Source organism: Nuphar pumila, chromosome 15 (assembly GCF_984573655.1).
Source record: "Nuphar pumila chromosome 15, dmNupPumi1.hap1.1, whole genome shotgun sequence".
Taxonomy (NCBI): domain Eukaryota; kingdom Viridiplantae; phylum Streptophyta; class Magnoliopsida; order Nymphaeales; family Nymphaeaceae; genus Nuphar; species Nuphar pumila.
The window spans coordinates 65,932,078-65,943,628 of NC_143263.1; the positions used below are offsets into that span (position 1 = coordinate 65,932,078).

The following is an 11,551-nucleotide window of genomic DNA, read 5'->3' on the forward strand; positions in this document are numbered from 1 at the left end:
ACTTTTATGGAAAGAAGACTTTTTCGAAAATCCATAAAGATGTTTTTTGAAATGACTTGACATATCACATCCCAAAAAGACTATCATTTCAAAAAGGCAACGACTATTTTTCTAAGGCTATATAAACACAATCAAATTAATTATTTCATAAGGACATGTGAGCTTACAACGAGAAAAATTCCTATTTGATATTTGAAAGAGAGCCTTGAAAAAGAAAAAGAAAAAGAAAAGAAAGAGAAAAAGTCAAGAATAGCTCTTTGACAAAGAGTATCTTCTGAGTGAAAAGAACAGAACATTCTGAGAATCCTTCATTCGTGCATTTATATCCTTTTGAAGGTTCTATAAAAAGTATTGTAACTTTCTGTTATTCACTATATTCCTTCTTTATTGAAAGAAGTAGACCTCTGAGAAAAAGGGTGTTGTCCTTCTCTGTTGAGAGAAGAAGACCTCTGTGAAAGAGGGTGTTCCCCTTCTCTGTTGAGAGAAGAAGACCTCTGTGGAAGAGGGTGTGCCCCTTCTCTGTTGAGAGAAGAAGACCTCTGAGGAAGAGGGTGTTGTACTATTTATCTGGTAACTCGGATGTTATAGTGGAAAGCTCAAGTGGTTTGCTTGAGGACTGGATGTAGGTCAAGGTTTTGACTGAACCAGTATAAATTCTGTGTTTTATGTGGTGTGTCTTATTGCATTCTTTTTTTTTATTTGATCGATCTATTTAGTATTTCACTATTCACCCCCCCTCTAGTGGAATTTCAAAATCATGAAAACCCAGAAAATCAAAAAGAATTTCATGAAAGAGAAAAAACCAATTGATAAAATGAAAATTAGTTGCTATGTTTGTGGCAAGTTTGGCCATTTTGCTAGAGAATGCAGAGAAAGGAAGAGGACTGGTCCTAAGCCAAATGAGTCAGAGGAGAGGCTTGTTGTTGTAATCTCTAAAACCTTTATGGTGGCTGCAAATAAGAACTAGTATCTGGATACTGGAAGCATTATTCATGTGGCAAACAATAGAAACTTGTTCAAGCCATATAAAGTAATGGAGGAGGGATGCAATCTCTTTATGGGAAACTCTTCCTCAACTAAAGTGCTGGGAAAATGGAGTGTGAAGATTAAGTTCACCTCCGGGAAAGTCTTAACACTTGAGAATGTCCACTATGCTCTAGAAGTTTGAAAAAATTTAATCTCTGCAGATTTCATGTCACGAAATGGTTTTAAGATTGTTATTGAGTCTGGGATTGTAACTGTGACCAAAGGAAAAATCTTTGTGGGAAAAGGGTTTGCCACTGGTGGTATGTTTAAGATGAACATAAATGAAGCTACTACTTCTGTTTATATGGATGATTCCTATTTTCTTTGGCATTCTCGATTAGGACATATAAATTCTTGTTGCATTCATAATATGAATAACTTTGGTCTTCTTCCTTGTCATGTTAGAATAAAACATAATTATAAGTGTGAGACATGCATGCAAACAAAGCTAACTAGACTCCCATTTCCTAGTGTAGAAAAGAATTATAAATTGCTTAAATTAGTGCATTCTGATGTGTGTACGATGGATAATGTTTTGAGTCATGGCGGCAATAGGTACTTTATTACTTTTATAGATGATTACTTGAAATTTTGTCATGTTTATTTGATGAAACATAAATCTGAAACATTTTCTAAATTTCTTCTTTATATAGCTGAAGTACAAAATAGGTTTAAAACAAACATTGTACATTTAAGAACAGATAAAGGAGGTGAATACTTAGGTGGAGAATTTGATAAATTTTGTGGAGATAATGGTATTATCCATCAAACTTCAGCGCCTAGAACTCCTGAACAAAATGGAGTAGCAGAAAGAAAAAACAGAACACTTGTAGAAATGATGAATGCTATGCTTCTTAATACGAGTTTGCATTCAAACTTGTGGGGCGATGCTATACTTACTGTTTGCTATATTCTTAACCGAGTTCCTTATTCCAAATCTGAAAAATCACCTTATGAATTGTACTTTGATAAGAAACCTAATCTTAGGTATTTTCGTGTTTAGGGTTGTTTAACATATGTTAAAATTCTAGAAAATAAAAGAAAGAAGGTTGAACCTAAAGCATTTAAATGTGCATTTGTTGAATATGCTGAACATAGTAAAGCATATATATTTCTAGATATTGTTAATGATGTTATTGTTGAATCTAGAGATACATCTTTCATAGAACATAAAAATGCATTTGATTTTCTTCTTGATGGCAGTCGTATTATAGTAGATGAACATCTTGTTAATGACATTATTGAATATTCTAATGATTGTGTTGCTGAACCAGAAACTGGAGTTAGGCACAGTAAACGCATTAGAAATCCAACTAATTTTGATTCTGACTTTTATACATTTTTAATTGAGAATGATCCTGTGTCTTTTCAAGAGGAGATGTCTTCTCAAGATGCTGCTTTTTGGAGAGAAGCTACTAATGATGAAATAGAATCAATTATGTCTAATAATATTTGAAAATTAGTGGATTTACCTATTGGTTGTAAAACTATTGGCTCAAATTGGATTTTCAAAAAGAAATTAAAAGCTGATGGTACAATCGATAAATTTAAAGCGCGTTTGGTTGCAAAAGGTTTTAAACAAAAAGAAGGTATTGATTATTTTGATACTTTTGCTCATGTAACCAGAATATCTACTATTAGAATTCTGATTGTCATGACTACCATATATAAGCTTCAAATCCATCAAATGGACGTGAAAACGACCTTTTTAAATAGAGAATTAGATGAAGAGATACATATGGAGCAACTCGAAGGTTTTGTAGTGCTAGGGTAAGAGCGCAAAGTTTGTAAACTTGAGAAATCCTTATATGGATTAAAGCAAGCCCCAAAGCAATGGCATGAAAAATTTGATAGTTCTCTGGTACATAATGGTTTTAAAATTCATAATGCTGACAAATGTGTCTACAGTAAAGTAGATAGTAGCTCAATTACTATTATCTGTTTATATGTTGATGATATGCTTATTTTGGGTAACAATAGTGAATGCATAAATCAAACAAAATTTTTTTTATCTTTCTTGTTTTGTATGAAAGACTTGGGTGTTGCAGATGTTATTTTAGGAATCAAAATTGTAAGAAATAATAATGGCATTATATTATATCAATCACATTATATTGAGAAAATTGTTACAAAGTATGAATATCTTAATAGTTCACCAGCATGCACCCCATATGATCCAAATATAAAATTGACTCCTAATGTTGGTGCAAGTGTTCAACAATTAAAATGTACCAGTATTATAGGTAGCCTTATGTATGCAATGAATTGCACAAGGCCTGATATTACCTATGCAATGAGTAAAGTATATAGATACACTAATAATCCTGATCATCAACACTGGAATGCAGTGAACATGATTCTTAGATACCTTAAGCATACTTTAGACTATGGAATTCACTATACCGAGTTTCCTCCTATTATTAAAGGGTATAGTGATGCAAGTTGGAATACCGACTTTGAAGATTTCAAGTCTATGAGTGGTTGGGTTTTTACCCTTGGTGGAGGAGCAGTTGCATGAGGGTCTAAGAAACATACATGTATTACTCATTCTATAATGGAATTTGAGTTTACTGCTTTGGCATCTGCTTGTAGAGAAGCCGAATGGCTTAAGAATATGCTAGTGGATATTCCACTAGGTGAGAAGCTTATACCTGCTATTTCAATATTTTGTGATAGCCAATCACCATATGTAAAGCAGGTAATATAAAATACAATGGGAAGTCTAGACATATTAGTCTAAGACACAATTTTATAAGACAAATGATTGATGACAATATTATATCATTGAAATATGTGAAGTCATGTCAAAATTTGGCAGACCCATTTACGAAAGGCTTTTCAAGAGATGTTATCAATAAAACATTGAGGGGAATGAGAATTAAGCCAATTAAGTCATCACCTAAGGATACCCAACCTAGAGCGCTGGAGATCCCACATGCCTAGGTTCAATGGGAAACAAATTGGTGAATGACAGATATTGAGCATATTTATGTAAGCCCATTACTGATGTGTGCTCATAAGTTGTAACCATGTGAGGGTTGAGCTAATAGCTCTTAATGAGTTTGTAGGCCTTAAGGCTAGGGTGTGTGTTACAGTACACCAAGACAAACTCACCTATGTGAGTGTAGAAGTGTGAGTCACTTCTTATGAGAATTGGCAATTCTCTAGAGCACTCATGAATCCAGAAAAGCACAAAGCTCTAAATGTGCCAACATGAAATCCACACAATTGAACTTTTGGAGACCTATGTATGATTGAAAACTCCGTTAACAATATAAGGAGCTAAGTTCAAGGTAAGTCCACTTAGCACCTTGGTTAATTTAGGTTTTCTTTCAATAAGTGGGGGTTCAAGTCATGCATACACTCTCACTGATGCGTAAGTTTCTATGCAAGCCAAATATATTGTAAAAGTAGTGGTGGATTATTATAAAAGATTTAAAATTGGTGATTTCTTTCCACCAAAAGTGCTTTAAAAGTTTAGTCTCATATCTAAGAGAAATCAATTTTTCTAGTGGTTTAAATACAGGCTTTGTTCTTCATTCTTTACTTTGGTAAGCCTTGTGTCTTTGAGTGGCTTGTGGACGTTTCTGCGCATCGTGCAGCACCGGATGCGTTGTTCGTGTGCACGCACACACGCGTGTGTGCGCAAGGGCGCTTGAGGCGCAATGTGGCATTTTGATGATGCACTTTGCACTTCGCACGCTCGCAACGGTGCAAGGTGCAAATGTCCATTTTGAATTTTTGGTTTTGTATTATCTGACCGTTTGAAAGGCTTTAAGTTGCATGTATATCGAGTTAATATTGCATTGTGACTGTTGGACGATTTTAAAGGCCTTTGATTGACAGTCAAAGGTGGATGACCGTTCAGGTACCTTTTCATCCTATTTTTAAATCGTCAGATTTATGGCCATTAATCTCATTTATCGCAAAACGTTTTGGCCTCTCTAAAAGTCTATAAATATCTTCTATTTTGTCTTTTGGGAACACAAGAATTTTCTAACTCTCTAATCTTCTTCTTCCTTCGCGATTTGGCTTGCATAGTACAAGTGTGGTAGAGATCATCTGTCCTTGCGAAGCAATGAATCTCTTGAGGTTCAAGCCTAGTTGTATCTTGGGAACTCAGTTGCAATAAACCCCTTTTCGCTTCTTCAGACTTCTTGGAGTGGGACGATTGAAGTTCTAAAGATAGCGATCTTAAGAACGTGCCTCTAGGCTTGAGATCTCTTTTCTTAAATCCATTTTATCACAAGGTTGGAATAACAAGAAGGGGATGTCTATTGGTGGGCATCAAGGACTTCAAGAGTTTTTACCAACCGGATGATTGCTAATGTGTGGTTGGTGATGGAGGTATTTTTTCTTAGCATAGATCATAAAAAAAAAAATTGGTCCAGCATAGACTGGACCACTAATACATCCACCATATATATACCCAACTAAAGAATTAACGACAATCATCCTTAATGTTACTTGTGGGTAGGGGTGGAAATCGGGTCGAGTCGGCGGGTTGGTGGGTCGGGTTGGCGGGTCAGAATACCTTAACACAAACATGACTCATTTATTAAACGGGTCAGATGTGGCAAACACGAACATGACCCATTTATTAAATGTGTAACCTGACACGACACAGTTAACCTGTTTAATAAACGGGTCGGGTCGACACAACACGGCGACCCGTTTATTAAACGAGTCAACCCGATAATTTGAAACATAAAAACCCGAGCTTATCTTTCTTTTCCCCTTCTCAGTTCTCACTGGTCCAAAAACTCTTCTTTTCCTTCGTACCAAAATATGGGTCCTTCTCTAATCACCAAAAAAAGCTCATCATAGTAAGGAAAACAAAGAAGAAAACCTCATCACAGTGAGGAAAACAGAGAAGAAAATGAGAATAAGTACCTATTACTTATTCCAACCCCTTCTTCAAGATCAAAAAATGAGGTGCCTTCAGCGAAAGAGATAAAATGTTGGGCTTGCTTTGCTTGGGTGCCAAACCAAGAGGAGGAACAAGAGAGAGGAGAGAAGAGGGTGGTGGTGTGCGCCTGTGCGGTGATGGCAACGAGGTGGAGAGGAGAGGTTTCGGGCTCTCGGTTGTGGCTGGGTAGGAAGGAGTTAGGTGGGTGACTAAAGTGTAAAGTTAGGAGTTAGGGTTAGATAAGTTAATATATATATATAAACATGTTGTGGGTTGACGGGTTTGTGTAAACGGGTTGACCTACCTGCCTAACCCGTTTATTAAACGGGTTGGCGGGTTGGCATACCCTTAACACGAACACGACCCATTTAATAAACGGGTTAGGCGGGTCGACCCGTTTACGACACGAACTCGTTTAAGCCAAACTCTAACCCGGCTAAGAAGCGGGTTGGTGGGTCGGGTCAGATTTTGCCACCCCTACTTGTGGGGGCCATTCTTGTCATTTAGGGGTATTATAAAGAAAAAGGGCACATTCACTAACCAAACACGCCCGCAGTTTCTTAGATCTTGGAGTAAAAAGACCATCCTAGATTTAGCAATTTGAATTGAGACCAAGAAGGGAAGCGAATCTGTTTTTAATGAATCACTTGAGAGCCAATCACAATAAGTCGCCACCAGCTTGAATTAGGGATGGCAGTGGGGCGGGGCGGGGGACAAGGTCTCCACCCCCGCCCCGCCTCAAGATTTTATCCTCCACCCCCGCCTCCATCCCCGACGGGGATGGATTTTATCCTTCACCCCCCGCCTTCATCCCCGTTTCATGTCCTCCATCCCCGGTTCAAACGGGGATGAGGCGGGGCGGGGCGGGGATATTGCGGGGAAAAGTGGTTGGGGCGGGGATAGTGGCGGGGACGGGTCGGGGAAAAGTGCACGTCCGTCCCCGCCTCCACCCCCGGATGGGGATGGATTTTAACCTTCGTCCCCGCCTCCATCCCCGTTTCATACCCTTTGTCCCCGGTCCAAACGGGGCGAGGCGGGGCGGGGCCCCGCTTTCCCCCGGTCCACTGCCATCCCTAGCTTGAATATGCTTTGATTAGGGGTAGTCAGCAGGTCGGGTTTGGATCAGACCCAAGTGAAACCAAACCCAGATTTGATTTGAAATACTATAAGAGAAGCCATGCCCAGATCCTATCAGAATTACATGAACCAGACCTGGACCATACCTGGTAAAATATTTTTTTTTATCTTTTTTACATTAAAAATTCCGATTTTAGTAGCAACTCCAGTTGGGGCCATGTCTGGTGTGAAATTTAACAAACCATATCTGGATCTATATATTCATCAGACCCTTTAAATCTGACCCAGATTCTAATGGGACTGCTTTGTTTACCACCAAATCCTGGCCCTATAGGGTTTGGTACAGGTCGGATCCAGGTAAAAAAGGAACCCATTGGCACCCCTAGCTTTGATCAATGTACAAAATTACTAGGCTATTGTGCCTTGTCCTGTGTGATCCCCACAATGGCCATCAAACCCACCTACCAAAATGGGATACAGGTATGGTTGCATTCTATTTTGGAGGGACAAAGAGTCGACCCCAGGGGGTCCTACACTTTTGTTCTGGACACGAGTGTCTGGTGTCAAATGTGCTCTAGCTCAGTCTACCACTAGACTAATAGCATGGTTTAGTTCTCCTTGTGCCATCCACCAGTCAAGCCACCGGTATGATCCCAAGGGAGAATCGATCCTCAGCAAATGAGCCTAAGTTTGATCTTATAAAAAGGAAACATGGGTCACGTTTAATTGGATTGAAGGTATGGTAAGGATTTACATATGTCTAGATGAAACCTAAATTGATTCCAAGTTATTTATAGCCCCCCAATTCCATTCTCACACCCTGTATTAAGATTAGGGGTGTCAACGGGCCTGGTTTACCCTGACCCGACCCGAACCAAACCAAACCTTATAAGGTCCGGGTATGGTGATAAATAAGAAGACCTTGGTCCCGACCCGAAGGTCCGATTAATACATGGACCTGGGTATAGTTTGTGAAATTTTATATCAGACCTGGACCCAAACCGAGTTCCCACAGTTTTTCAATGTAAAAATGATAAAAATTATGGTTTTAAGGGGTATGGTCTGGGTTTGGTTCATGTAATTCTTATCGGGTCCGAGTATGATTTTTCTTATAATGGACCCCATTAAACCCGGGTCTGAACCTCATACCATACCCGAAAATTTGGTTCAAGTCTGGTTTCACCTGGTTCCGAACCAAACGGACCCGTTGACACCCCTAATTAAGATAGTAGCTTTTTTATTTTTTTCTTGCATTTTGGCTTTATAGTGAAAACTTATAGCTTAAGGTATACCATGTTCTGACGCTTTAACATTACCAAAAGAACCCATCGAATCATATCACTAAACTTGCTTTTCCAAGTGTATGGAGTGGATTCATTTTCAGTCGTATATTTATTTTGCTTTCATACCTTTCCTCTTGCAGTGATAAAAGAACCTAAACCTAGCACAGGCTGTGAGCCACACTCTAGTTATAGAGAACCTATTAAGGGTAGACCACCCCTGTTTGTTTACCAAACCCTTTAATTTGGACAAAAGTCACCAACATTTTAGAACCAAGGGGTTTGGTGTAGTGGGATGGGGCCTAGGACGTTTAGATTCAAATTCCATGGGCGTGATTCCTTGAGTAGGCCCAAGCTTGGTGACTCCCTAGGATCGAGAGGTAAGCCCTTGGAGTTTTACGCGGACAGGACAGTGACCGCAAGTACGTCCGACTGAGCCAGACGTCTCTGCCTGGGACAGTTTGTGGGAGTAAAAAAAAAAAAAAGTCACCAACATGTTCTTATTAACCGGGATGGTGGCATGTCATGTGATACTATAGCATCCAAACTATAAAAATAAACTCCGTGTTGGATGCAGCTTGGCTTGTAATTTTTGTCATCTTCATTGTTTATTTTGGCTATATCAAGAGAAAACCCTGTATCGCTGAACCCACATTATCAAGCCTTTAGTTTGTAAAACTCTTGATGTTCTTCTTGCCCACCGCTGAGTACACTGCTTATACTTTGCTGCAAGGGACACTATTCACGAATTTCAAACTTGCGATGTCCCTGTTAATTACTTGGTGACATTCACAGGTTGCCTCTATCATATATGCACGGAACCTTTGTGGGAGAATTGCAGACAGAAAATTTAAATAAACGATGTATTTGTAATGTAATCACGTGAATAAAGCTGCAGCATGGTGGGAAGACCATTGCAGTTACAACTTCAAATTTACCGTGGTAACATTATAAAAGTTAAAGAGCGAGGGGCGTTTTTTAGTGAGAGAGAGAGAGAGAGAGAGAATAAAAAAGAGCTCGGTGTTGGCCCTTGCTCACCAGCTGGATATTGGCCGGTTCTGCACGTTATGTTTCCACCCCACATGTCTTATCACAGCTTTCAATAACCCTATTTTCTGAATTTTTTTAAGTGCCTTTTAATGGTTTCTTTCTCCTCTCTCTCTCTCTCCTTTTTTCATCTATAAATTGGACTATCTGGACTCTAACACCTCCCTTCCGATCTTTTTTTCTTAGTTCTCTTTTGCTATAGGTTTTCTTGCTTGCGTTTCCTCCTTTGAGAGCTGTTGGTCCTGAGGTTCTGCTTCAGTATCCGGCCTTTGTTTAGCAAGGTCCCTCCTTCAGAATACCCACCTCGATTTCTAAACTTTTTGGTACCAAAATCTCGATTTTAGGGAGATCTTGGGTTCCAACCTCTTGCTTTATTGATTTTTTTCTGTGGGTATTATCTGGCTTTGGGTTCTACAGGTATAATCCTGGGTTTCTTTCAAGGTGGTGTCCAAACCTTGGGCCTTTTTTCAGTGTAATAGTGGGTTTTGTTTGTTCTCTTCTATTTTAGCAGAAATACCCAAAACCCGTATCAAAATCTCTGTTTTTCAAGCTCCCTTTCAAAGCCCTCACTTTTTTTAATCTTTAATTTAAGGTCGCTGTACTGGGGTTCTTAATGGTTCTACTTCATGATACAGATATTATCTGAGCTCCTACTTTCAGGGTTTATGATCAATTCAACCCTGAGGCGCAGGACCCATCTTGTTCAGTCATTCTCTGTAGTCTTCCTTTACTGGTTCTATGTTTTTTCATGAACTAATTTCCTAGAGATACCTAAACAATTGGGTTCTGTTGCCCTTTTTCTTGCTTTTCTGTATTCTATTAAGCTGTAGTAAATCGAGTTTTAAATTGTATACACATATCTCTATATATATCCTGCCAAATTCTCCTTTCTTTTCTGATCAAACAAAAAAAATCAGAGAGATGGGTTCGATGACTACTAGTTCTACTAAGTCCACCACGTCTTCCAGTGGGAATTCTGAGGGAGATCTGCAACAAAAGATGGATGAGAGGAAAAGGAAGAGGATGCTCTCGAACTGCGAATCTGCAAGGCGGTCCCGGATGCGCAAACAGAAGCATTTGGATGATCTGATGGCTCAGGTGACTCTCCTTCGGAACGAGAACAACCAGATCATGTCTAGGATGCACATCACCACCCAGCAGTATCTGAATCTTGAGGCTGAGAACACAACCTTGAGAGCCCAGATCATGGAACTGAGCTCAAGGCTGCAGAGCCTCACTGAGATGCTTAATTACATGCAGCAGCTCAGTGGCTTGGCCATGGATGCAAACCAGTACTCTGATCCACTCCTCAGACCATGGGATGTGCCTTTCATGAACCAACCAATCACAGCAGCATCTGCAGACATATTCCAATACTGATAGGCCACGAAAATCATGAATATATATAATTGGCCAAACAAAAAGCCAAAAAAAAAAAAGAAAGAGGAGGAAATAAGGAGAGTGGTCTGATCTTCCTCTCCACCCCCTTCATCTTGTTGGTTTTGGTGTCTTTTTGCCAGGTCTTTTTTAGAGGCTTTTTTTCTTATTTTCCTCTCTGGAATTGAAGAAGGGTGGTCCATTTATGTCTGTGAATTAGTTTATATTTTTAGGTATATTGTCTCATGGGGCTATTACGTGCATGTAATTGGTGTTTATGTCATAGTGTAATATGCAGTCTTTGGTATTAGTTTGTTTGTATAACTTGGTGTCCTTGTTGGTTTGATGACGTTTTGGCGTATTGGCAATTCTTCCTCTATGATTGAACTGAAGTTGGCGTGTAACAAAAGTAAAGTTAAAGAGAAGTTGGTAAAGTTTACAAGGGTTGGTGAAGGTATCAGATGGTTGTTGGTTGCAAACTTTTCAGCCTTTTTAAGGAAATGAGTGATCAGAGATGGCGATCATCGTTCACTGGTTGAGGATTAATCGGATTTTTCATAAATGAATGTCCAAAACATTTTATCAAACATATAACCAGCAAGATGCCACTATAAATAAATGGTAGCATGACGTCCTACCAAGAATAATGGCTTCAATATATTTATCTAGAACCTGCTGTAAAATGAGTAGATTCTGCTCTGTTGAAATATCCTCTAAGGGTGAATTAATAAGAATATGGTAGGTCCTTGGGCTACGCTGCCCCTTCAAATTTAAGGCTCTATTTGAGAGCCAGAGGGAAATGAGGATTCGGTGAGTGAAAAGATCAGGTGCAATA

The 11,551-nt window shown here is 39.1% G+C and overlaps 1 protein-coding gene across 1 annotated transcript; it reads left to right on the forward strand.

Moving 5' to 3' along the window:
- Positions 1 to 9,519: 9,519 nt before the first annotated feature.
- LOC149815486 (bZIP transcription factor 44-like) lies at positions 9,520 to 11,040 on the forward strand. The gene has a single exon (XM_089989260.1). The coding sequence runs from the start codon at positions 10,261 to 10,263 to the stop codon at positions 10,717 to 10,719; it is 459 nt and encodes a 152-aa protein (XP_089845386.1). The 5' UTR covers positions 9,520 to 10,260; the 3' UTR covers positions 10,720 to 11,040.
- The last annotated feature ends 511 nt before the right edge of the window (positions 11,041 to 11,551 follow it).